The sequence below is a fragment of the Scylla paramamosain genome, unplaced genomic scaffold, assembly GCF_035594125.1.
Source record: "Scylla paramamosain isolate STU-SP2022 unplaced genomic scaffold, ASM3559412v1 Contig116, whole genome shotgun sequence".
Taxonomy (NCBI): Eukaryota; Metazoa; Arthropoda; class Malacostraca; order Decapoda; family Portunidae; genus Scylla; species Scylla paramamosain.
Window position 1 is genome coordinate 22,501 of NW_026973781.1, and position 27,652 is coordinate 50,152.

The window sequence follows — 27,652 nt, forward strand, 5'->3', positions numbered from 1 at the left end:
ATTTATTTATTTATTTATTTATGTACTGTGCTTGGAATGTAATGAACCTACTACTACTACTACTACTACTACCACTACTACTACTACTACTACTACTACTACTACTACTACTACTACTACCACCACCACCACCACCACACCACCATAACCACACAACAGTCCAATAGCACTTTCTTCTTCTCACCACCTGTTCTCTCACCTGCAGAATTAATTGATGAGCTACAGAACTACACCATCGTTCAGGTGGCAGCCGGAGACCAGCACTCTCTTGCTCTCACCTCCTGGGGCCTGGTGAGAGAGAGAGAGAGAGAGAGAGAGAGAGAGAGAGAGAGAGAGCCTGTGATGTGTGTGTGTGTGTGTGTGTGTGTGTGTGAAAGAGTAGAAATAATTTTGTTGTTTGGCGTCAGGCCATAAACAGTGCACACGCGGGACTGAGTCACTCGGTAAACACAGTGCAGTGGGCCGCGGGTGGCGCCAAGCAGTGCGCTGTGGTGGCCAGGGGACAGAGTATGCCTTGTGCGGGAATTTTAATCGATTTTGTGAGTACACATTGATTTTTTATTGATTTTAAGGCTCAGGGAAAAATGTGCCGGATACTTGAAGCTGCCGGATACTGGAATGCCGGATGAGAGGGATTTTACTGTATATTCAAATTATTTCTCCTAGACAGGTTAGGTTCTCTCCCTCTCCCTCTCTCTCTAATCTCCCCTCTCACTCTCTCTCTCTCTCTTTAAAGTTATATTATATCTTAAGTTAAGTTGGGTTTTGTTAGATTAGGTCTTAGTTCTCTCACTCTCTCTCTCTCTCTCTCTCTCTCTCTCTCTCTCTCTCTCTCTCTCTCTCTCTCTCTCTCTCCCTCTCCCTCTCCCTCTCCCTCTCCCTCCCTCCCACCTCTCCCTCTCTCCTCAGATCTACGCACGGGGTGACAATGGGTACGGTGAGCTTGGCGTCAACTCCTGCGACAGTCACACCGCCACACGCAAGCTTGTCAAGAGTCTGGCCAGGAAGGTGACAGTGCAGCTGGCCTGTGGCGCCAACCACACCCTTGCCTTGACTGCTGGTGGGTGTCTGTATGTATGTATGTCTGTGTCTATGTCTGTATATATGTGTGTGTGTGTGTGTGTGTGTGTTATCATCATTATTTATTTATTTTTTGCTTTTGTGTGTTTCAGATGGTGACAAAATACCTTCGGCCAGTTGGCACTTAGACACTGACAGGGGCCCCAGAAGGACCCTGCCCTGGTGACCTCCTTGGCTGGCACCCTCTTAGTCCTGCTGGCCGCTGCGGGTCACCACTCTGCTGCCGTGACCCAGGCCGGCTACCTGCTGTTGTGGGGGTCAAACAAGCAGGGTCAACTGGGCTATACTCCCAAGGGTGATCCTCTTGTTAGGTGTGTATGTATGTGTGTGTGTGTGTTTGGGTGGTGGGAGGAAGAGGAAGAGGAAGAAAAGTAGTAATAGTAGTAGTAGTAGTAGTAGTAGTAGTAGTAGTAGTAGTAGTAGTAGTGTACATAAAGTATATTCTTTTATTTATAATCAAGAAAAACAAACTGAATAATGATAATAATAATAATAATAATAATAATGATGATGAATAATTCTAAACAAACATGAATTAAATTATATAAGCCTAAGACTAACCAATTTCTCTCTCTCTCTCTCTCTCTCTCTCTCTCTCTCTCAGTGACACCCCAGCGTTGGTGCCGAATTTGGCCTCTTATTCTGAACCAATTGGGTATGTGGCACTTGGAGAGAGCCACACAGCGGCACTCGACTCTTTAGGGAAGGTACGTATGTGTTTGTGTGTGTGTGTGTGTGTGTGTGTGTGTGTGTGTGTGTGTGTGTGTGTGTGTGTGTGTGTGTGTGTGTGTGTGTGTGTGTTTTTGTCAAGTATTTCTGTTCCTTCCTTCATTTGTTCTATTTTGTCCTTGTTCTTGTTGTCATTTTTCTTCTTCAGTGTTTAGATGTTGAGCAGGTGATGTGTTGCAGCTCCCTGGCTCGTCGAAAACCTGAATATTTCAATTTCCGAGCCACTGTGTGACCTGCAGCACCTCACTGCTTCACCCTTAGGGAGAACACACAGCCTTCCGTGCCCCCATCACCTTAAAATATAGCCCATTGGGGGAGATGGGGAGATGGGTAGGTGTCTGTGCTTAGTTGAGGAGTAATGAGGAGTTGGGAAGGGGAGAAAGGAAATGATGGGGAGATTGTAATGAGAATGGGAGGATGTTTTTGGAGATGGGAAGGTGGTGGAGGAAGCGAGGGGCGAGGAGGGTGGGGAGATGGGTAGCAGGAAATGGGGAGATGAGAGGGAATCATTTTTGGAGATGAGGAGATGGGAATGGACGGGGGAGTGTGCTGTTCCCCTCTTCTCTCCCCTCGTTTCCCCTCCCCCCTCACCTCCGAGCTGGAAAGGGTAACATTTTCCTTCTTCTTCTGCTACAATGTTCCTACGAGGTTGCTGTTCCTCACTAGTCTTCTCCACAAGGCTCTCCCCAACCTCCTCCCCACTCAATTCTCTCCCTCAGGTCCTCTCCAATGCGATCCTTCCACCTTTTGGTCTGTCACGTCAATCCTCTGCCTTCTATCTCTATATCCATGCCTTCTTCTGGTCCTCTGATGTGACCGGACTATTCTCCTGTCTTGTACTGTCACCTCCGTTACTTTGTTCCTCTTATAAAACTATTTCTCACTTAATTCCTCCTTGTCACCCCAAGCATCCGCCTTAACACTCGTCTCAGTAATCTCCAACTTGTTCTATCTGCTTTCCCTATTGGCTACTTCTCCGTATCTTATGACAATGCGGGTTTAACTACTGATTTGAACACTCCCCCCTTCAATGTGACACTTAATTTTCCGGTTCCAATTCTTCTAACCTGATTGGACCAAGTTCTCCAATGCGTTTCTCCTGTTAATAAAATAGCAAACATATTAATCTGTCACTAGAACCATAAAAACAAAAAAAAACATCTTTAAAAACCAGTACAACCTTCATTAGAGTCATTAGTATTAGAGACACACCTAACTGTTTCAAAATATGGTTCGTTAAGTCTTTCAGCGTGTCATGCCCGCTCAGTTCACTTCACCAGTAGCAGCGGTGGTGAGAGGTCAAGGTGCAGGTCTTGTGGCTTGACGCAGCTCTTGAAGGAATTAAATGGTAAGTTTTGCAATGATTATGTTAAATTAATACTCACTGGGTGGAATTAATGCGTAACTCGTAAGATTCTGAATAATTAGCTTGAATAGGTGAGGATTATGTTAGGTGTGATTGGGGTAGGTCTGCCCATACGTGGTGATTAGGCTAGCCACGTTATTAGTGATTAGGTGAGCTGATTAGGTTAGCCTAGTGAGGTTGGTTACGTGTGATTAGGCCAGATGGTGATTATAACACTGCTCAGGTGACGTAGTTAAGCTTATCAGGTGAGAATTAAATATGCTGAACAGATATTAAGTTATTTATATGTCCAGGGGGAAATAGGCGAGTGATTAAGCTGTAAGAGTGATTAGACTGCAGTCAGCGTAAATAAGCTTGTTAAGTAGGAAGCTGCATGTTTGTCCAGGTGATCTGACGTGTGACTAACTTATTGAGGTGAGAATTAAGGGAGAAGTCGAGATTATTTATTTATGAATACGCAAGACTGATAGATTGGTATGTCTGTGGCCGCTGCCTTGTGTTCCCTCGACTTGTTCGCTGTGGTAAGTGGTAATTGGCTTAAGTACCATTGCTCATTACTTTCATTCATTCATTATCTTTTTATGTACGTTTATATTTGTTGCACACACACACACACACACACACACACACACACACACACACACACACACACACACACACACACACACACACACACCTTTAAGGGGAGGGCATACCTTAAAAATAACACTTTTCGACTAAGATTAAAATTAAGTTATTAAATATCATAGTCTCCCTTAACATATCTTACGTTTTCTATGAGCACCACAAGTTGATGCCATTCTTCCTCATATTTTTAAATCGCCTTTATTTACCATTATTAAAGGGCTTTAAATGCCCCGCGCGCCACGTGCTCGGTCACCTGGCTCACTAACTTTATTAAGTAGTAAGGCACACACACCAACACTTAGGAGGATCACACAAATACGCCCATTTCCACGCCCACACTCTCACACGTCCGCGCCCTCGCCCTCATGCCCTCGCCCTCACAGGTCCGCGTCCACGCCGTCAAACGCCCACGTCCACGTACTCACAAGCCTGCGCCCACACACTCACGCCCGCGCCCACATACTCACACGTCCGCGCCCACACACTCACGCCCGCGTCCATGCCCTCAAACGCCTGCGTCCACGCACGCACTCACGCCCGCCTCCACGCACTCACGCCTGTGTCCACGCACGCACTCACGCCCGCGTCCACGCACGCATTCACGCCCGCGTCCGCGCACGCACTCACGCCCGCCTCCACGCACTCACACGCCCGCGGCCACGCACTCACGCCCGCGTCCACGCACGCACTCACGCCCGCCTCCACGCACTCACGCCCGCCTCTACGCACCCACGCCCGCCTCCACGCACTCGCGCCCGCGTCCACACACGCACTCACGCCCACCTCCACGCACTCACGCCCGTCTCCACGCACTCACGCCTGCGTCCACGCACGCACTCACGCCCGCGTCCACGCACGCACTCACGCCCACCTCCACGCACGCACTCACGCCCGTCTCCACGCACTCACGCCTGCGTCCACACACGCACTCACGCCCGCGTCCACGCACGCACTCACGCCCACCTCCACGCACGCACTCACGCCCGCCTCCACGCACTCACGCCTGCGTCCACGCACGCACTCACGCCCGCGTCCACGCACGCACTCACGCCCACCTCCACGCACGCACTCACGCCCGTCTCCACGCACTCACGCCTGCGTCCACGCACGCACTCACGCCCGCGTCCACGCACGCACTCACGCCCACCTCCACGCACGCACTCACGCCCGCCTCCACGCACTCACGCCTGCGTCCACGCACGCACTCACGCCCGCGTCCACGCACGCACTCACGCCCACCTCCACGCACGCACTCACGCCCGCCTCCACGCACGCACTCACGCCCGCCTCCATGCACTCACACGCCTGCCTCCATGCACTCACACGCCCGCCTCCATGCACTCACACGCCCGCGTCCACGCCCTCAAACGCCCGCGCCCACACACACACAAGCCCGCTCCCACACATACACTTACGCCCGCGCCCACACATACACTTACGCCCGCGCCCACACACTCACGCCCGCTCCCACACACTCACACGCACATAAACACGAATTCATTCAACCATTAGAATGTTCATGCACTCAAAAATCTGGTGACGACACACTCAAAAATCTGGACACACACACACACACACACACACACACACACACACACACACACACACACACACACACACACACACACACACACACACACACACACACACACACACATTAACCTTCTAAATTTACATTAAACTTGTCTATTAATGCTTTGTTGTATTAAACCAGATTTTTCTTTTATTTTTTTTATCAATTCAGCTCGAAGTTGGATTTCTAATACTTATTTTCCTAATTTGTTATTCATGTGATATATATATATTTTTTTTTCTTGTACTGTTTTATTTCCTCGTATATTTTTCTAAAGTGGGTTTCAAAAACGTATCTCTGGAACCATAAACTGACCATGAATAGCAATAATAAACTTCGAAGGTGTGAGCAGAAAGTTTTAAATTATTATTATTTTCAAATTGTAAGTTATTCATAAGTTTATCCTCGAGATTATATTTTCACTTCTCCAGGATCAAGCTGATTCTTTCCTCGCCTCTCCTGTCTTTCCTACTCACAATGTCGCTACCCTTCTGCAATATTAAATTTGATGACAACTATAGATTTCGTGTGCTTTACATTTATAGGGGTGACTTAACAAAGGCTCTCTCTCCCACAGGCTCCTCCTTGGCCAATCAGCACCGAGGCAGAGTTGATTGATATACAGGTGTGAATTCAGCTGCCTCCTCGCTGTTCCCGTTGCCAGGATACCATGTGATCGAGGCAGTGTTGGGGAAGGTGAAATTATGCATCAGGTTCGTCTTTTAAACTTCTAATATGTATATAATGTCGTGCTATTGAAATTTATGATGCCATGCGAATTTCAATCATCCTTCAAATATAATTGGGAAGTATTTATTTAAGGCACATTTTTCAGTTTCTTGTCTGTCATACTGCTATGCTTTTCAAATTTCCTTTCTTGAATGTGACTGAATTTTTGACGCAATTCACACAAAATATCGACACATTTCTTGCATAGTGCATTGTACTTTTCAAACTTGCCCGGTTTTTTCGTATCATGTTTGTCCAGTTATAGTCTTTTAGGCAACCAATCCCCAAACATCTCATACTAAGAATCTCGGCACCTTTTCCACGCCTCATTCTTTTCAAAGGTTGTTTTGTAATGAATCAATTATCAAACATTAAGAATCTCAGCACATACAAGCTTCATGTGTCTAGGAGCTAATGGTCTATTTTTCTTGCAGGTGTGACGTGTGCTGCTTCACTCCATCCCATGAACAGTTGCCCACAGGAATCTCTACCACATCAGGCCTGACATACTTCATTGTGATCAGGGAGTCGAGTTTCATCAGGAAGAGAGGCTGTGTCACTACCTGTAAGCCTGACGAGGTGTTTAATCAGGAAGAGGGGCCGAGTCTTGCTACCTGTAAGCCTGACAAGAGGAGTCAAGGAATTTTTCATTGCAATCAAGGAAGAGTCAAGTTGTAAGAAGATTGTAAGGCAAGAATTTTAAGCAGGAATAATTGTCAAGCAGTTAACAGCAGGAAGAATGCAGCGAGAAAAGGGTACAAGAGTTTTCAAGTAAGAAGATTGTAAGGCAAGAATTTTAAGCAGGAAAAAGTAAGGTAAGAATTTTAAGGAATAATTGTCAAGCAGTTAACAGCAGGAAGAATGCAGCGAGAAAAGGGTACAAGAGTTTTCAAGTAAGAAGATTGTAAGGCAAGAATTTTGAGCAGGAAGGATATTGTTAAGCAGTTTAGCAGCAGGAAGAGTCCCTTCAAGCTGTTGGTGGGAGTGACAAGCATCCTTCAGGACTTGCAAAGGCTGAAGTCCTCAACACTAGTCTCACTCAAGTTGACACAGGAGCTCTCTGACACAAGGAAAACAAATCATTTATCCTATTGTGTATTTATTAAACTTTTGTGATTAAACAATAATGATTAAACAATATATATATTATCTTGTACATACTTAGGGAATGATTAAACAATAATGATTTATTAAACAATATATATATTATCTTGTACATACTTAGGGAATTATACTAACAAGTTGCAAATAAACAAGCTTTCTGGTGTAATAATTCATGCCTCCTCAGAAACTTTGGCAATGTGATTTAAACAAATATATTTAATCATCTTGTTCATACTTGTGGAATTATATACTAAAATCTTTTTACAAATTGCAAATAAGCTGCTTTCTGATGTAACCAGTTCATAGCCCTGATAAAAATAAAAAAAAATGGAAGCAAAAAATACTAGTAATAATTGATCATCCTCTGGTAAAAAAAAAAAAAGTTTAAGGTGAAACTTGCACACAGAAGCCCTGTCCGAGCGACTCCGGTGTCGCTTGGACAGGGCTTATGTGTGCAAGTTTCACCTTAAACTTAACCAAAAATAGGCCAGCCAATCCTGGCTTTTTTTTTTTTTTGACCGGAGGATGATCTATTGTATCTATTGTTTCGGGTCCTATTTAATTTATTTTATTTATTTACTTGGGGATGCATGAATTGTTTACCACCAATATATAAATTTAGTTTACACAAGCACATTCTGTAATTTTATCAAGCACATTCTGTAATTTTATCAAACTATATAATTCACATGGGAATGATACTCACAAATTTATTTATTGCGAAAGACACAAAGCAAAGCACCCTAGACTACTACACTGGAGACACCTGGCAGATCTGGCTTGCAAGATTTACACTGAAGCAGGCAACACATCAGGCTGCACCACCAGGCACAGAGGACACCCACCACTGGCTGCAGACACCTTCACATCAGGCCCTGCAATGAGGCACCACCAGGCAGGCACAGAGGACACCAAACACTGGCTGCAGACACCTTCACATCAGGCCCTGCAATGAGACACCACCATCACCACCAGCCTTGATTGCACAGACACAAGACAAACCTCTGCAAAAAATACATAAATAATGCAACTTGGGCAAACTAGTTATGAAGAATGAGCTTATTTCTGCATCACACACACACTAATTCCTCACTCATGCAAACTCTTATTCCCACAAACTTTTCACTCCCTCCCCTGGCCTAACAGGTGCCTCAGACAGTCCTTTAACACCCCACAACAATTTCACATCTATTTCTCTCCTATATCCATGAATTCCCCAAAATTAGTCTCATATTTAACCCAATACTTTCACATGCACATCGCAATAACAGAACTCTCCTCTTATTTCACAGTGATCATTGAAAATCATTCCTTCTCTCTCTCCATTAATACTTCACAACACACCTCACTGACAAGACTCACTCACACCTGTCAGGACTCACACTTAACAGGAGCTAACATCTGCTTATCCAGCCATCTGTTGCTTCTCTTGCAGTCTTGTACCACTATTTTCAGTGTTACTGCTCTTGTAATCGTGGTTAAGTGCATGCCTCCCCTCCTCCAACTCCTTCAGAAAACGTTAATCTTATTCCTCTTATCCATACACAAACACACACACACACACACCCAACAATGCTATATACAGTTGAAATTCCCCTATCCAAAATTCCTGGGACCAAAATTGCTGCAGATTTCAAATTTTCCCAGTTTTTTTCTAAATATTTCTATATGAATTTATAAAATGGGACAGCTTGGGGTTGGCATCAAGCTTTACATATACTTTCAATGTGGCTTTACAATGGCCACAAAGAATATTAAAGTGCATGACAGCACACCCACAGAACAAAGGCTTCACTGCTCAAAAAAATAGCAAATTATCACCCATAGCAACTCTCGTGCCCTGAAGATGCCAAGTTCAGCCCTTTAATCACAGAGAGACTGCCAGACACAGTAGAGGGGAAGGTCTCTCCTGTACTTCCCTGCCTGTGTTCCCCTTACTGCTACACTCTGATTTCACAGCTCACATTTAATTCTTGCATTATAACGGGTGCTGTCAAGCTTAACAAAGGGAAGAGCGCTGTGATAGGCCTTGTTTGAGAGGGCTTTGTAGTTGTGAGACTGGACGGGAGACAGGAAGATCAGTGACAGCCATGACACAGGTGGCCACAGATGCACTGACACAAAGGCACAGCTGTCACTCCGAAGAGAAAGAAAGGCTCTTGGTGAAAAAGGAAAGCAGATACAAGAATATTAAGCTGATGGGATGTATATATTGTAAAAACTGATTAGCTGCACCCTCTTTTAGTCAGAAGAAGCTTGTGAGTTGCAGGGTAGCAGAGAGACAGCTGTTCCAATCACTGAGCACCCTTTGCCAACTGTGTGACAGCTGCTTCCAATCTTCCCAGCTTCCTTCCAGTCTGACAGTTACTGATCCCTTCTTGAACAACCACAATCACAACACTTATGAGAAGAATTAAATTGTAGCAAGGGGGAAGCAAGCAGATTAAGTTGTAGCAAGGGGGGAAACAAGCAGATTAAGTTGTAGCAAGGGGGAAGCAAGCAGATTAAGTTGTAGCAAAGGGGAAACAAGGAAATTAAGTTGTAGTAAGGGGGAAGCAAGCAGATTAAGTTGTAGCAAGGGGGAAACAAGCAGATTAAGTTGTAGCAAAGGGGAAACAAGGAAATTAAGTTGTAGCAAGGGGGAAACAAGCAAATTAAGTTGTAGCAAGGGGGAAACAAGCAAATTAAGTTGTAGCAAGGGGGGGAACAAGCAGATTAAGCTGTAACAAGGGGGAAACAAGCAGGGCAGTGTGTGAAAGACATCTCCCACTAAGCTTGACTTATTGTCAGTGTCAAGGATTCAAAAATTGAGCATAGCATCTTGAGAGCACACAAGTCAGAGATATGGGACCTCAACAGTACAAATAACATAATATTCACCTGACTGTTGGTTCCTGAAAGACTCCAGTGAGGTGTGCTTGTTGCTCCTCATTAACGGAAGTCTCCCAAGGTCTCTTCCGCTTGCTATCCACAGTACCACCTGAGGGAAACACACACACACAATCAACACTGCAGCATTACACAGCATGGGAGGCACGACAGGGTACACTAATATGCACATTCTAGAAAGGAAAAGAACTAAAGGAGTAGACTGTGCCATTTCTACACAGTAAATGTTGGTCTGGCAGTCAGGCAAGATGTGAGTAGTAGTAGTAGTAGTAGTAGTAGTAGTAGTAGTAGTAGTAGTAGTAGTAGTAGTAGTAGTAGTAGTAGTAGTAGTAGTAGTTTTAATCCCTCAAACAACAGTCCTATTGCTTTAATTTCCTGCCTATCTAAAGTTTTTGAATCTATCCTCAACAGGAAGATTCTTAAACATCTATCACTTGACAACCTTCTATCTGATCGCCAGTATGGATTCCGTCAAGGCCGCTCTACTGGTGATCTTCTGGCTTTCCTTACTGAGTCTTGGTCATCCTCTTTTAGAGATTTTGGTGAAACTTTTGCTGTTGCCTTGGACATATCAAAAGCCTTTGATAGAGTCTGGCACAAAGCTTTGATTTCCAAACTACCCTCCTACAGTTTCTATCCTTCTCTCTGTAACTTCATCTCAAGTTTCCTTTCTGACCGTTCTATTGCTGCTGTGGTAGACGGTCACTGTTCTTCTGCTAAATCTATTAACAGTGGTGTTCCTCAGGGTTCTGTCCTGTCACCCACTCTCTTATTATTCATTAATGATCTTCTAACCCATACTTCTTGTCCTATCCACTCCTACGCTGATGACATCACCCTGCACTTTTCCATGTCTTTTCATAGACATCCAACCCTTCAGGAAGTAAACAGTTCACACAGGGAAGCCACAGAACGCCTCACTTCTCATCTCTCTAAAATTTCTGATTGGGGCAGAGCAAACTTGGTATTGTTCAGTGCATCAAAAACTCAATTCCTCCATCTATCAACTCAACACAGTCTTCCAAACTATCCCCTCTTCTTCAATGACACTCAACTGTCCCCCTCTTCTACACTGAACATCCTTGGTCTGTCCTTTACTTATGATCTAAACTAGAAACTTCACATTTCATCTCTAGCTAAAACAGCTTCTGTGAAGTTAGGCGTTCTGAGACATCTCCACCAGTTTTTCTCACCCCCAGCAGATGACTCTGTACAAGGGCCTTATCCGTCCATGTATGGCAATCCATGTATGAAGAGTTATAAGGAAAGAACTTACTTATTAATGGTTACACTTGCAATAACACAATACCATGCCCAACACCTCACAGTCACTTGATCGAAGCCAACACCTCACAGTCACTTGATCGAAGCCAACACCTCACAGTCACTTGATCGAAGCCAACACCTCACAGTCACTTGATTGAAGGCAACACCTCACAGTCACTTTATTGAAGCCAACACCTCACAGTCACTTTATTGAAGCCACTCACTAGCTGACCAACTCATCTCAGCTTCAAGGCAACTCAATCTGGAAATAACAGACAATGGAAACAGGTGGGGCTTTTAATCTTCAAGGGACACGTTAAAAATCCTTTGTCAAACCAACAGTAGTGAATAATTCAGTCCCAGATTGTTAGAGAAATGCAAGTCAAAACAGTGAAGTGTAAACAGCAGGTAATTGTTGGTGTCACTGTGCCTGCCATTCAGTGGAAGGAGAGATAAATAAGTTGTCAATGTCCCTTCTACACAAATAAAAAAAACAGTACATTTATGCACACTGCTGCTAATCAATTTATTCTCCCTCAGCAACACTGCATTATATTCAACACCTGCTCACTAACTACTGTCTGTAAGTGAATCACTGAAACTACACACATCACTATTATCATTCTCTCTCTTTCTCTCTCTCTCTTTCTCTTTCAGAAGTATTTATACAACACAGTAAGTACTAGTAACACCTTGACTTGTTCTGCTTTGATCAATTGTTACGTGATACTGCCTCCACTATTTCAGCTTTTACTGTGTGGGTGAACATTGGATCTTCCTGAGGCAGTGGTGGAGCAGGTGTTTCACTCTTGACACTGTGGGAGCAAAGATTGTCTTCCTTACGATATACTACACAGTCAATGTATTGCCTCCACACACAGCAACATTGTTCTTCTGTTCCTCCAAACTTTGAGTTTCCTCACTACAGAATCCTTCAGAATAAGCTCCAAGATTTGCTGAGGTGTTCCCACAAGGATCTTCCTTGGCTTTGTTAGCTTGCAGTCTCTCAAGGGCCTCAGTCAAGATTGTCCTCCAGGCCTGGCCACATGCTGCCTGTCTCCAAGGACACACCTACTCATTTCACTGATATAAGCAACCTTTTCAAAGCCCATCAGAGCATTTTCCATTTCTGACAACAAGCAATATTTAATGGGCTCCTACACACACACACACACACACACACACACACACACACACACACACACACACACACACACACACCAGAATTTTTCTCTCCCTTAGCCAGCAGACAACACACCTAGAGTACTCACCATTTCCTGTGAGTGGCAGTGCACAGCTGTTTTCAGTGAGTATCATTGGAAGGTCCACCATCACACAGTCTTGTGACAGCCTGGACTGGACACTTGCTGAGCAGCTCTGGAACCTTCAGGGAGGTTTACTGCAAACCTGCACACTGAAAGAAAATTCAGTTTGAGTAAATGTACATATTATTAGATAGAGACAAAACTGTAGTGAGCTATCTAAGGAACTTATGACAATGATACAGAAGAATTACAAAGATATTACATGGTCCAAGCCTTCAATTCAAAGTAAGTGCTTCAGATTTACATAAACAATTCAGACAGCTTCTAAAATCTACATAAACAATTCATGCAGCTTCTAATTCCATCATTGAGCGTCATCAGCTGTTGGCCTGGGTTGACTCACAGTCGTCCCCAAGTGACACACCTGGCTCACTCAACCCCACGTGCTTCATGGCTCTGTCTGTCTCACCCCTCCACACCTGGCTCACTCAACCCCACGTGCTTCATGGCTCTGTCTGTCTCACCCCTCCACACCTGGCTCACTCAACCCCACGTGCTTCATTGCTCTGTCTGTCTGTCACTCCTCCACACCTGGCTCACTCAACCCCACGTGCTTCATGGCTGTCTGTCTGTCACTCCTCCACACCTGGCTCACTCAACCCCACGTGCTTCATGGCTGTCTGTCTGTCACTCCTCCACACCTGGCTCACTCAACCCCACGTGCTTCATCACTCTGTCTGTCTGTCTGTCTGTCTGTCTCACTCCACACCTGGCTCACTCAACCTCACGTGCTTCATCGCTCTATCTGTCTCACTTCACATTCTTACATGCCATTCTAAACCCTCTCCATTTCTGACAATCATACTTCAGTCACTCTCAACCGTTCAAAAGCCCAACTAGTTTCCAAGCCACTCTTTACTACCACCCTAACACACCTGTTCCCTCAACTGCTACTCCTAACATTCCACACCGCCACAATGTTGCCTCTCACTGCCGCAATGTTGCATATCTAGCAGTCTTCTACTGCTATTTTCATGGTAACTGCTCTTCTGATCTTGTTAACTGCATGCCTCCCCTCCTTCTGCAGCCTCGCTGCACAAGACTTTCTTCTTTCTCTCATCTCTATTCTGTCCACCTCTCTAACGCAAGAGTTAACCAGTATTCTCAATCATTCATCCCTTTCTCTGGTAAACTCTGGAACTCCCTGCCTGCTTCTGTATTTCCACCTTCCCATGACTTGAATTCCTTCAAGAGGGAGGTTTCAAGACACTTATTCATCAATTTTTGACCACTGCTTTGACCCTTTTATGGGACTGCCATTTCAGTGGGCATATTTTTTTATTGGGTTTTTGTTGCCCTTGGCCAGTGTCACTCCTACATAAAAAAAAAAAAAAAAAAAAAAAAAAAAAAAAAAAAAAAAAAAAAAAAATCTCACTAGTCTCTCATCATCCATTTGCTCTAACCTAGACCCTGCCGAGGTACCCTGCAGGAACACCCTCCACAGCCACCACCTCCGCCATCACGCCTTTCTTCACCATCCGACTCTTGCTCCTGCCCTCCGCCTCCTGTCACTGCCACGTCAGGAGTGCGTCAGCCAGCGTCGTGTAGCAGGTGGAATGGTGTCGCTGCCGGGCCATGGTGTCTGGGTGGGGCAGGGCGGGAGGCACGGGATCGGGTAGTCTGGAATGATTTGGTTGTTATTGTTGTTGTTGTTGTTGTTGTTGTAGAAAGTATGGTTTAATTAGTGTTTCTTAGTAAATATAACAAAATGAAATAGGTTAAAATTAGATACATTATTAAGAATAGCATCTCTCTCTCTCTCTCTCTCTCTCTCTCTCTCTCTCTCTCTCTCTCTCTCTCTCTCTCTCTCTCTCTCTCTCATAACACAAAAAAGATAAATACAAAATAAATAAATACGTACACCAAAGAATAAAAAATAAATAAACAAATAAATAAAACTACCTAAAAATGAATATAAATGTATTTTCTCAAGTATAGATCAACCACTTACCACCTAACTTAACCATTTATTTACTTATTATTACTATTATTATTTTCTTTAATTAAACAAGAACTACAAATAACTATGTATTGTGATTCCCATAACAGTTAACAACCCTGCCCTGCCCTGCACAGCTCCAGCAGCCGGCCACCAGTGACTCTCAAGCACTCAGATGGGGAGGGTGTCATTCGGGGATGCATCACTTCATTAAACTTTTACTTTTTCGCATTAATAAATTTATATGTAATGCAAGATATTCTACAAGCTTAAGTCTATCTGACATGTATTAACCTTGGGAGAAGAGGATAAGTTGATGTCCACATTACCTGGGAGGAGGGAGTGGATATGAGAAGACTGAGGTGCAGTGAGGTGAGGCCAGGTTAGGTTGGGTCAGGTGAGGTTGGGTCAGGTTAGGTTGGATCAGGTGAGGTTGGATCAGGTTAGGTTGGGTCAGGTTAGGTTGGGTCAGGTTAGGTTGGGTCAGGTTAGGTTGGATCAGGTTGGGTCAGGTGAGGTTGGGTCAGGTTAGGTTGGGTTAGGTCAGGTTGGGTCAGGTTAGGTCAGGTTAGGTTGGGTCAGGTGAGGTTGGGTCAGGTTAGGTTGGGTCAGGTTAGGTTGGGTCAGGTGAGGTTGGGTCAGGTTAGGTTGGGTCAGGTGAGGTTGGGTCAGGTTAGGTTGGGTCAGGTTAGGTTGGGTCAGGTTAGGTTGGATCAGGTTAGGTTAGGTCAGGTTAGGTCAGGTTAGGTTGGGTCAGGTGAGGTTGGGTCAGGTTAGGTTAGGTTAGGTCAGGTTAGGTCAGGTTAGGTTGGGTCAGGTTAGGTTGGGTCAGGTTAGGTTGGGTCAGGTGAGGTTGGGTCAGGTGAGGTTGGGTCAGGTGAGGTTGGATCAGGTTAGGTTGGGTCAGGTTAGGTTGGGTCAGGTTAGGTTGGGTCAGGTTAGGTTGGGTCAGGTGAGGTTGGGTCAGGTTAGGTTGGGTCAGGTTAGGTTGGGTCAGGTTAGGTCAGGTTGGGTCAGGTTAGGTTGGGTCAGGTTAGGTTGGGTCAGGTGAGGTTGGGTCAGGTTAGGTTGGGTCAGGTTAGGTTGGGTCAGGTTAGGTTGGGTCAGGTGAGGTTGGGTCAGGTTAGGTTGGGTCAGGTTAGGTTGGGTCAGGTTAGGTCAGGTTGGGTCAGGTTAGGTTGGGTCAGGTGAACAATGAAGGTGAGCAGGTAATAAAGTAATCAGTAAGGTGAGAAAATATAGAGTGACTTGTTTTTCAGCTTCTTCAAACAAAAGTTGTGGTGTTTGCAGTTCAAGTGACTGAACATTTTGCTTCGCCAGCCAGCAAGACCCCAACTGAAAATATACCTCCATTTCCCTCAGGTCTAGTACTTTGGCTATAAAACGTTCACAAATGGACGTACAGGTAACATTGTCTGGTGTTGTCGCTTACATAAAGAGCCATGTCATGCCGCGCCCACGACTCCAACACTAAAATAAACCAATAAATAAAATCACACTTTCTACTGATGACCAGACAACTAAGTGGCACAAATTTCTCCTATTACCTGATACCACTCCAGCTCCACCACCACTACTGCTGCTCCACTCCTCCCGTCACTCCAGTAAGTGATGGTGACTACTTACACAATTACAGCTGAAAACTCCCTAATCGCTTCCACCCTGACCGAATGTTGTTGTTCGCACATGGCGGGGCGGCGGCCAGTCTTCACCCAGGGACGGTTAACTTAATTTTTGAGTTTTTACTAATATTTCTTGTTCTTTGTGATAGTTTTCATAGTTTATTTTAATTATGTTAATTTTCGCACTGTTTTTCTTTCGTTACCTTTGTCATTTCTCCTTACATATTAATTAATCCTCTAATTTTTTTTCATTATATTGTATTCGAAGACTTACACACACACACACACACACACTAATTACCTACATTTATCCAGCAAGTACCACGTATCTATGCACAAGTCAACTAAGTACTGTTGCTTGTTGAACCTGAAAACACTGTACATTAGTTCAAATTACAAGTGGCGTTAGTTTAAATTACAAGCAACGGTCCCTGTAGAGAAGAGGTGTCAGTCTGCCTCAGTTAAGCCTTCATCACATCAAAACTAGGCAATAGCGATTATATCTGACTAGCGGAAATGAAAGTACGGTTATGTGGCTCCAGTTAGTGACAGGATTGGCTGATGATAAGTGAGAGATATAGCAATTAATGGCGGATATATGTGGAAAGTGGATATATATGGAAGCCTTCACCAAGATGAATTTTGACAGCTTTTAATTTTCTCTCGTGGTTAATTCAAGGGTGTTTTGTCCTAGAGGTTTGAAACGTTAGCAGGACCGTGGAATATTGAATCAAGTGTACAAATGTATTCCTAACGAGGAGAAAATGTTAAATATGATCCTTCCACGATCAAAAATAAATAAATAAATAAATAATTAGAACATTTTGGAAAGCAGAACATTAACGTAACATTACCCTCCGGAGCCATTACAAAGAACACCATTATCAAACTCACCTCCTATTGCACCATGGCGTCTGTGAGCAGTCCCCAGGTGGCCAAGCAGCTGGTGGGTCACTTGTCAATATTATAAGTGTTTCTGGCCCTCACGAGCACCTGCCGGCAGCCATTAAGCTTCCACTGGCACGTGTCACCGTCTTGAGAGAAAATCGAGGTTAAATAAGGCAGCTGCACACACGCGCCCTTCAAACACCACCTCTCCCTGTATCTAACGTCTACTCACTCTCCCATGCCAGCGTGGACTAGTGGAATACGTACCCTGTACCCACTACCACCTACAAATTACATTTCCTAATTACTCCAGCTTCTCTCATATTACACTGTTCTAATACAAAATAAAACAAGTGAAATATAATGAAGCATGAACATGTAAAACTAAGTTATAAGCCATTGTAATTGTAACTGTCAAAATGTCCACATCTCTCTCTCTCTCTCTCCAATTCAAGCGCCAAATTTGAAATGATCCCGGCGGTGTTTACACTACGATTCTTCATTTATTCTATGACCTTGTGTGAAGTCATTGAAAAGCTTGTGTGACTTGAAGACTCTCGTTATTATCAAATGTTTAATTGTCATGGATGAAATCAGGTAAGCTCTTTAAATTATGTATACAGCTTGGGTCTACCACAGATTAACTAACGTACGCTTTGCACCACGCTGTGTTTATCATCACCGCACTTCATTTATCATATACTTTTTTTTCTTTTCCTTAATGATTTGTTCTGTATTATATTTTATTATGTATTTATGTACTTATTTATTCGTCTCCATTATCTTCGTTTTTTCCTTATAATTTATGTATTATATTTAATTTGATCTCTCTCTCTCTCTCTCTCTCTCTCTCTCTCTCTCTCTCTCTCTCTCTCTCTCTCTCTCTCTCTCTCAATAGATATCCAACTGCCGGGAAGCACAATTTCGGTAGATTTTCTGAACCTATTAAAATTCAGAAGGAAACAGCAATAATTAGGAATCTCTTGAAATCCATAAGACTCTCAGTTGATGTGCTGATGTTGATGTTTCGATAGATTTGACAGTACATGCAGGATACTCATTGTTATTACGTATTCAGATAATGACATGAACAGAATTAGTTAAAAATTAGCCAAAAGTGTCATACCATCAGGAGACACAGATAAAACCGTACCATTACATATTTACGTTAAAGGAAATCAATGCAACAGCGACATATTAGTTCTTTATTGTCTGTTTAATGTCAGAGGGCGGGACCTGCGACTCTCAACACCATTTAGCACCTGACACACCGCGATAATTTCCACACTAAGAAATAAAACGATCTCTCCCTTTTTTTTTTTTGTCAATAACAGCACTAATCACGAATTCCCGAACACAAAAGATGAGCGAAAAAATTAATCCTCCTTTAAAAACAATAAAAATAATGATAATAGTAAATGAATGAATAAACAAAATAATTAAATATGATAAACTGTCTCTCTACACCCCAAAACACACCCAAAACACCGCAAAACACCCCAAAACACACCCAAACACACCCAAACTCCTTTAAATTAGCCCAAACACACCCAAAACACCCCAAAACACACCCAAACACACCCAAACTCCTTTAAATTAGCCCAAACACACCCAAAACACCCCAAAACACACCCAAACACACCCAAACTCCTTTAAATTAGCCCAAACACACCCAAAACACCCCAAAACACACCCAAACACACCCAAACCCCTTTAAATTAGCCCAAAAAACACTTAACACCCCAAAACACACCCAAACTCATCTAGAACTGACCGAAACACCCCAAAACACACCCAAACACACCAAAAACACACCCAGACACACCCAAACTCCTTTAAAATAGCTAAAAAAATTTAAAACACCCCAAAACACACCCAAACTCATCCAAAACTGACCAGCATTACATAGTGTTTGTAATGGTTTAAGTGTACACTAGTCTTTTTTAATTGTTACCCACTATCCCAGCCCTCCAGACCCACCTGAGGCACACAGCGTCACCCCAGTACAGCCCCAGGTTGGTCTGGCTAGCCCCAATGAGGATGAAAGCAGGAACCATCATTTTCACCTGCTGTGGTTGATGATGATGGCTCCTACACACACACACACACACACACACACACACACACACACACACACCTCAGACAGCAATTCCTGGAAGAAGAGAGGACAGAACAGCATGCCAGCCACAGCAAGAGCAAGTGCGTGAACAGCCACGGCCACCAACCGGCCACCAACCGGCCAGTGCTTCCCCAACGGAATAGCGCAGCTCCCACAGTCGACCCAGCGGTGAAGACTGTGCTCAATATTATCTATCAAGACTCTCTCTCTCTCTCTCTCTCTCTCTCTCTCTCTCTCTCTCTCTCTCTCTCTCTCTCTCACCATTGGTCGGTGGACTGTACAGTAGACACCCAGTCATCATGGTGGAGGGATTTTCTCTAAGTACTGTACCTCCACGACTCCCTCCAGGCTCCTCCACTTTCCTCCAGTCACTCAATAAGCTTGATGATCAGCAGCTGTTCCTCTATAACACAAGCTTCACTCTGGCCAGCTCTCTGGAGGCCTCCGAACCTGTGGGTGTGAGGTTAGGTTAGGTTAGGTTAAGTTAGGTTAGGTTAGGTTAGGTTAATGGAGGAGGAGGAGGAGGAGGAGGAGGAGGAGGAGGAGGAGGAGGAGGAAGACTTTTCATTATCCAAGCCTCTTATCTTCTACACGTTAGGTCTGTTCCTCCTCCTCCTCCTCCTCCTCCTCCTCCTCCTAGTCCTCCTTCTCCTCCTCTTCCTCCTCCTCCACCTCCTTCTTCTCCTCCTCCTCCTCTTGCTACCTTGTTCATTTTGTTCTTCCTATTCCTCTTCCTCCTCCTCCTCCTCCTTTTCCTGTCCTCTTTATGTAATTTCAATAGTAATACCTTGAAATTAACTAAAGAAAACGAATCAGTATACATAGAAAACGAGATTATTATCATTATTTCCCCTCGATTCCCTCTCTTCCCCCACCATAGACAGCATTTCCTCTTCCTTAGCTATAAAAAATTTCCCTTTCCCCCCTCCATCCCCCCTCAACACTAAAAAATTTTCCCTATTTTTTCCCCTTCCCCACAAATTCTCCTCATTCTCCCCTTCTTTCCGTCTTTTTTTTCCATACAAAGACAGCATCTCTCCTCCCTTAACCCCTAAAACGGAATATTCCTTTTTTTCCCTTTTTTTTCTCTTTTTTCCCTAATTCACAGCATCTCATCTACTTTACCCCAAAAATTCCTCTTTTTTTCCCTTAGTTTCACAACATTTCCCCTGAACCACCCCCCCCCCCCTTCCTAGTCCCTTGCGCTCCTACCTTGCCATGAGGTTGTGCAAGCCGCTGGGTGTGTTGAGGGCGGCGTGGAAGGGAGTAGTGTGGGCCGTGGGCGTGGTGGGCAGTGGGCGGATGGGCGTGGGAGAGGCGGGCCATCCATCCTGTCTAGTGAGGCCGCCCACGGAATAGTCTGAGTCACTGTAAGGGAAGAAGGAAACACATTAAATTAGAGACCTGTTATAATGGGTTAAGGGGGAGGTCGAGGGGAGAGGGGAGAGGGGAGAGGGGAGAGGGGAGAGGGAAGCATATTGTTATTATTGTTATTGGTGAAGGGAATTAGTAGGGTGTATAATTGTACGAGAGAGAGAGAGAGAGAGAGAGAGAGAGAGAGAGAGAGAGAGAGAGAGAGAGAGAGAGAGAGAGAGAGAGAGAGAGAGAGAATTTATATCCATTTAATATTGTACAAGTTATAAATTATAGTAGTCTCTTAATAATAGCAGCAGTTATAATAATAATAATAATAATAATAATAATAATAATAATAATAATAATAATAATAATAATAATAATAATAAAAGTAATAATATCAATAATTAATAGGAATACTACTAATATTAATAATATAAACATACAAATAACATACAATACAACAACAACAACAACAACAACACACACACACACACACACACACGCATCATTAACCTTCACAAAACAAATAAACAAACAAACAAACAAACAAACAAACCTTTTCCAGTCAATATCATTATTATTATTATTTTAGAGGCAAATAAAATAAGTGTCATATATTCCTTAATATTTCACTCTAAATGTGTGTGTGTGTGTGTGTGTGTGTGTGTGTGTGTGTGTGTGTGTGCGTGCGTGACAGACAGACAGGTGTGGATATGAATACAGGTCTAATTATTAAAGGTGTAAAACTATTAATTACAAAAGGTAGTTTAATTATTATTGTTGTTTGTGAGTGGGGTGATGCTGGTGGTGGAGATGGTGGTGGTGGTGGTGGTGGTAGTAAAAGTAGTAGTAGTAGTAGTAGTAGTAGTAGTAGTAGTAGTAGTAGTAGTAGTACACACACACACACGCACACGCACGCACACGCACACACACACACACACACACACACACACACACACACACACACACTCTCTCTCTCTCGGTATTGTGATGAAAATTTACAAGGAGGAGGAGGAGGAGGAGGAGGTGGAGGAGGAAGAAGAAGAAGAAGAAGAAGAAGAAGAAGAAGAAGAAGAAGAAGAAGAAGAAGAGAAGGAGGAAGAGGATGGAGAAGGAAAAGGTCAGAGGTCCTTCTATTCGGCATCCTAGAGAGAGAGAGAGAGAGAGAGAGAGAGAGAGAGAGAGAGAGAGAGAGAGAGAGAGAGAGAGAGAGAGAGAGAGAGAGAGAGAGAGTTGGCATAGTTTCCTTGCATTAATTTCCAGTTCAAAAACTTTAGAGCAATTCTAGCAGGAGGAGGAGGAGGAGGAGGAGGAGGAGGAGGAGGAAGAGGAGGAGGAGGAGGAGGAGGAGATGGAACAGAAAAGAACAATTAATGAAAGTGGAATAACAAAGATGAAATTATGATCTGGATGTGTGTGTGTGTGTGTGTGTGTGTTCCTCCGCAGCAAACAAATGCAGGCACAACAGGACGTGTTTTCTTTCACTCCCGAAACTCAGTTAAGGAGGAGTAGGAGGAGGAGGAGGAGGAGGAGGAGGAAGAGGAATGCGGCACACGAAACACAGGGCGGGTGTGGGCACTGGTTCTCTGCAACACATCTCCGGCACATGGATGGGCCGCTGTGTGTGTGTGTGTGTGTGTGTGTACCTGCACCGGCAGTGTGTGGCTGCGGCGGGACAGCGCGGCGTCTCTCAGCTGGTCTTCCCACTCCTCATAGATGGGTGGGTGGGGTCCGCGCCATCTGGCTCGCCGCCCAGTTGACGAGGGCAGCGCGGGCTACGTCCCGCTCGCTGGTGCGCCGCTGGTAGGGGCGTGTCACAGAGTAGTAGTAGTTCCTGACACCGCGGCCCCGCACGTGGCGAGCCGCCCCCCGCCCCTCCGCCACATACTGCGTTACGTCCTCCTCCAGGGACAGCGACCAGCGGCGCTGCGTCCCCGAGTGGGCGGCGGGCGTGGTGAGGTGCTCGCGGCGGAGGCGGGCGTGGCCGCGCTGGGGGAAGGTGGTGTTGGTGGTGGTCGCCGGGCTGAGGGTAGAGAGGCGCTAATGTGTGGGTGCTGGTGAGGGTGGCAGCCCAAGACGTCACGGTGCGCGCCGCGGGGTCCTCCACCATCATCACGGACGTGAGGGAGCGCGCGCGGTGCATCAGGTGGGTCATCTCTGGGGCCTCCTGGCCGCGTGTGGAGGGCAGCGGCGCCACGGTGGTGCGGCGCGTTGAAGGGGAGCGCACGGGAGGCGGCGGCTTCGAGGAGGTTCCGAATCAGTTCTTCTGAGTTCTTCTTCTGCAGTGGTGTTGTTCAGGTGGCAAGACGTGGCCACCATTGCATTACCCATGTGCAATCACTAATCCACAGCGTATCTTGCATATTCACCCTGCAAAGTCACGAAATGCTCTGAATGTGACAATTTCCACCATTCTGAACGAGATTTGCGTAATATTTCACTTCATTTCACGATCATTTCGCTGCTCAAACACAATAAATATTTAGAAATTATCAATGCCCAAATATTTATCCAGATTTTGTCAAAGTTCCTCGACACACGGAAGAGATATTGGCAAAATTTATTTCCGCAAAGCGAAGTCCCCACTAAAAACTGGAAGGGGTGGGTTGGGTCCCTTTAGGTTTGGTGGGGAGGGGGGTAAATGAGGAGATGGGGAGGAGTCAGAGGACGGGGAGATGATGGGGAGGTGATTTGGGGGGGTAAAACCGTTAAATGCATTACATCACGAGAAATATATCTTTTTGTATAGATTCCTTAGCAATAAAAGCATTTCTATCTTTGTGTTGCCAAAGTATTGTGCAACGATTAAATGTGTATCTAATTATATCTACCAGTCTGTGGAAAACCTTGTTTCTGGTTATAAATTGTAAATGTTGTAGTATTAGCGACGATATCAAGGCATGCACTGTGTTGCGTTAGGTTTGGACCGTTTGCATCTTGTTTAGTTTACCAATATACAAAACAAATGGAGTCAATGTTTGCAAAAGTTTTGCAATACAGAAATAGAATAAATCAACAGAAAAACACAGGTTTGCCTAAGATATCTATTCAAAGCTACATTGTCTATCAGTGGCCTCTGAACCTAAATTTTTAACGAAAAACAAGGATTTTGCTGATTTTCGTAACATTTTAACACAGTTTGGTGTGTTTATATAAAAGACAAGTAATATCTCACCGCGGTACATCAAGTCTACTGCCTCAAATGAATACATCTTGTTTATTGCATTATTGTGCATGTAACTAGATCAAAATCTCAAGAAAATAAACACCATATACTAATTTATTCGTACCAAAACATTTACATTGAACGATGAAATAAGAAAACCCACTGGTACGAAAACATTCACTTAGAGCTGAGAGTCACTTAGAGCATGTGACGTCAAGAACAATAGATGACAGAATGCACAGCATAAGAGGATCCAAGTATTTATAGAGCACTCTTATAAGATATCTGAAACTTTTTACTATAAATTGAAACTCCTTATTTTGGCTGTTTACTAAAGATATCTCTATTTCATCATTATTTCCTGGATAATAGCATATTTTGTCTTTGGAAATTTAAATGTTGAATAGGAGAAAAGAATGGTCTAGCAGTAATATAAGAGGATCAAAGAGAGCACCCCACGAGATACCACGAAGGTCACAAGTTTATGAGCATACCACAGAGGGTTTTCACAGAGGGTGCGAGGATATAGATGAAAAATTAAAGTAATATAATATTTTTGCACGCGTATGCTATCTATTGTGACGAGAGAGAAAAAAAATATCAGGGAAATATATAATAAACAAATAAACGAATAAATAAATAAATATACAAATAAGCTTAATTGAACAAATATTATAAATTCAATTACGAAAAACAATCCATTATGATAATCGAGATATGACAAAATGTATATTTCCAGAAACAAGATTATGAAAAACTATAGAATTTCACAGCAATACTTAGAGATAACGATATCTAAAGATTATACATGGAGAGATACTGAAGATACAAACTTAATATAACCTACACACCAAGAAATTATGGCTACCAATTAGATATATTAGGTAAAATAGAGGTACTGACAGACAAGTCCAGGGTGACAAAAAGAGATGGAGGGATTTAAACTATGGAGGAATATTGAGATAGTGGGAAATATAATTATGTCCTATCCACTCCTATGCTGATGATACCACCCTGCACTTTTCCACGTCTTTTCATAGACGTCCAACCCTTCAGGAGGTAAACATATCACGCAGGGAAGCCACAGAACGCCTGACTTCTGATCTTTCTAAAATTTCTGATTGGGGCAGAGCAAACTTGGTATTGTTCAATGCCTCAAAAACTCAATTCCTCCATCTATCAACTCGACACAATCTTCCAGACAACTATCCCCTCTTCTTCAGTGACACTCAACTATCCCCCTCTTCTACACTGAACATCCTTGCTCTGTCCTTTACTTATAATCTGAACTGGAAACTTCACATCTCATCTCTAGCTAAAACAGCTTCTATGAAGTTAGGTGTTCTGAGACGTCTCCGCCAGTTTTTCTCACCCCCCCAGCTGCTAACTCTGTACAAGGGCCTTATCCGTCCATGTATGGAGTATGCTTCACATGTCTGGGGGGGTTCCACTCATACTGCTGTTCTAGACAGGGTGGAATCAAAAGCTTTTCGTCTCATCAACTCCTCTCCTCTAACTGACTGTCTTCAGCCTCTCTCTCACCGCCGCAATGTTGCATCTCTAGCTGTCTTCTACCGCTATTTTCATGCTAACTGCTCTTCTGATCTTGCTAACTGCATGCCTCCCCTCCTTCCGCGGCCTCGCTGCACAAGACTTTCATCTTTCTCTCACTCCTATTCTGTCCACCTCTCTAACGCAAGAGTTAACCAGTATTCTCAATCATTCATCCCTTTCTCTGGTAAACTCTGGAATTCCTTGCCTGCTTCTGTATTTCCACCTTCCTATGACTTGAATTCCTTCAAGAGGGAGGTTTCAACACACTTATCCACCAATTTTTGACCACTGCTTTGACCCTTTTATGGGACTGCCATTTCAGTGGGCATTTTTTTTTATTAGATTTTTGTTGCCCTTGGCCAGTATCCTTCCTACATAAAAAAAAAAAAAAAAAAAAAAAAAAAGACAGAGAGAGAGAGAGAGAGAGAGAGAGAGAGAGAGAGAGAGAGAGAGAGAGAGAGAGAGAGAGAGAGAGAGAGAGAGAGAGAGAGAGAGACCCATTCATTCTTCACCTGTCAACATCTGGGGAGGGGACCATAAATTAATGTCCCCAGGTCTGTCTGCCTTTCTGTCGACGACCCTAAGTGCCTTGACACCCCCTCAACTTTTTCTTCATTAACTTGTGCAACATTCGCGGTCTAAGATCTAATTTTCAATCTGTACAACACCACCTCTCCTCTTCTAAACCTCATCTTCTTTTCCTCACATAAACTCGGGTGTCTGAGGCAAGTGACAGTACCCTTTTACTGTTTTTGTTTTGTAATGCAGTTTAGTACAGAGCAGAAATTCGTGTTACCAAATGGTCCAGCGTCTTATTTTAACTTTTATAAATTTCTAGAGATCTATTTAGGTTTTCAGAGGTATTTTCGTGACTCTAGGAAAAAAAGAATCCAGCTTTACGTGTTTCTTATGTAATTCAACTTATTACACAACAGGAATCCGTGTTATCATATCTTCCCGCGTCTTATCTGAACTTTTATCATGTTCTGGTCTGTTATTTAGGTTTTCAAAGGCATTTTCATGACTAGCACAAAAATCCATCTATTCTTGTTTGTTCTGTAATTTTTATATAACAGAAGAGAAACTTGTATCCTCAAACGATCTGGCGTCTTATCTTTCTTAATTTTTATCAGGTTCTAGTAGAAATTATGTACGTTTTTATGTTTCTGGGTAAAAAAGAAAACATCTATCTTCCCTGTTTATTCTGTAATGCATTTAACTACAGCAGAACAAGAACAACATGCTAAAACATTCCGGTTGCGTTGCGAGAAGTTTTGTGAAGCAGAGTTGTGAAATATTGTCTGCTGCTGAATTACTGACGTGTCCTTAAGCTTCACCTATATTGTAATAGCACGTGTTTCTTGATTTTTGGCCTGGTGTTCTAGAGTGTATGGTGTCTTATAGGGAACAGTGAGAAAGGACCTTCACTCCTCTCCCTGTGGTTCAGTGGCTGATGTCTCTTCTTATTTTTTTTTTTTCTCCTTCGTCACTCGGTCAAGAAAACCGAACCGTCCCCTTTACAAGATAAAACCCCTCTGTAACCTGGCTTTGGTCTATATGACATCAAATCGCTCCACTCCCTCCCTTATCCACTCTTTAAATTCCCTTATACTCTTTACCCAATCTTAATAACCCTAGGAACACTTCAGCAATATAATATCTTAAGAGTCTTCTGTGGAATCAACTCAGACAGGTTTGAATTACTTGAATCGCGTTGACACACCTTCTCCTCACACTCCGTCTCTTAAACGTCCTTTAAATTCCCCTATACTCTTTACCCAAGCTTATTAACCCCACAGATACTTTCTTACTACAATATCTTAAGTCTAATACGTAATCATATCAGAGGCTGGAATTGTTTGAATTTCGCGCGAAAACATCCGCTCTTCACACCATCTAAATTGTGTTATACTCCTTATCCAAGCTTATTAAGCCTAGGAACACTTCAGAAATACAATATCTTAATAGTATAGTGCGGAATCATGCCTTTACACGCTTCAGTTACGCTCTAATAAACTCCTTTCAATAGCGAGAAAATATGAGCTGTCAAGTGAATGGCATCTACCATCACCATGACAACGGGTCGTGAATAGCCAATCCCAGCTCGCCATTTCATCCGGGACCTCAAGATGGCCACACTGATACAATATAGTTTAATTTCCAGCCAAGATCAGAGTTAACCGAGACATATATGGTGGATAAAAAGCTCTTAAAAATATGGGTGTTCCGAGGATAGTATACCACTAGGGAATGTGGGTTACATTAGTAATGGAGGAATATTTTGAGAGCAGACGAAACTAAAGGTACAGTTACTAGT

At 43.7% G+C, this 27,652-nt stretch overlaps 1 protein-coding gene and 1 long non-coding RNA gene across 8 annotated transcripts in view; one reads left to right on the forward strand and one right to left on the reverse strand.

The window, feature by feature from the left end:
- Positions 1-7,242, forward strand: part of LOC135099289 (probable E3 ubiquitin-protein ligase HERC4) — an 11,460-nt gene extending 4,218 nt beyond the window's left edge. For 2 of the 5 annotated variants that reach the window (XM_064001680.1, XM_064001678.1), the window contains 6 exons: positions 206-291; positions 910-1,060; positions 1,173-1,391; positions 1,685-1,787; positions 5,953-6,088; positions 6,539-7,242. In XM_064001680.1, coding sequence (XP_063857750.1) covers positions 206-291; positions 910-1,060; positions 1,173-1,246 — 311 coding nt within the window. In that variant the 3' untranslated portion in view covers positions 1,247-1,391; positions 1,685-1,787; positions 5,953-6,088; positions 6,539-7,242. Of the gene's footprint in view, positions 1-205; positions 292-909; positions 1,061-1,172; positions 1,392-1,684; positions 1,788-3,050; positions 3,158-5,952; positions 6,089-6,538 lie in introns of all 5 variants that reach the window. The other 3 variants (XM_064001677.1, XM_064001681.1, XM_064001682.1) reach the window with 3 other exon arrangements.
- Positions 7,187-22,599, reverse strand: LOC135099290 (uncharacterized). Of its 3 annotated transcripts, XR_010267823.1 has the most exons (7): positions 22,262-22,599; positions 20,469-20,624; positions 19,518-19,706; positions 17,144-17,283; positions 14,092-14,308; positions 12,635-12,777; positions 11,388-11,625 (listed from the first exon to the last, which is right to left on the reverse strand). It is a non-coding gene; the product is annotated as an uncharacterized LOC135099290 (long non-coding RNA). The 3 variants fall into 3 exon arrangements; XR_010267824.1 differs by lacking the exons at positions 19,518-19,706; positions 20,469-20,624; positions 22,262-22,599 and adding exons at positions 7,187-8,154; positions 10,089-10,188 and having other exon boundaries at positions 11,374-11,625; positions 17,144-17,389; XR_010267825.1 differs by lacking the exons at positions 17,144-17,283; positions 19,518-19,706; positions 20,469-20,624; positions 22,262-22,599 and adding an exon at positions 16,254-16,352.
- Positions 22,600-27,652: the final 5,053 nt, after the last annotated feature.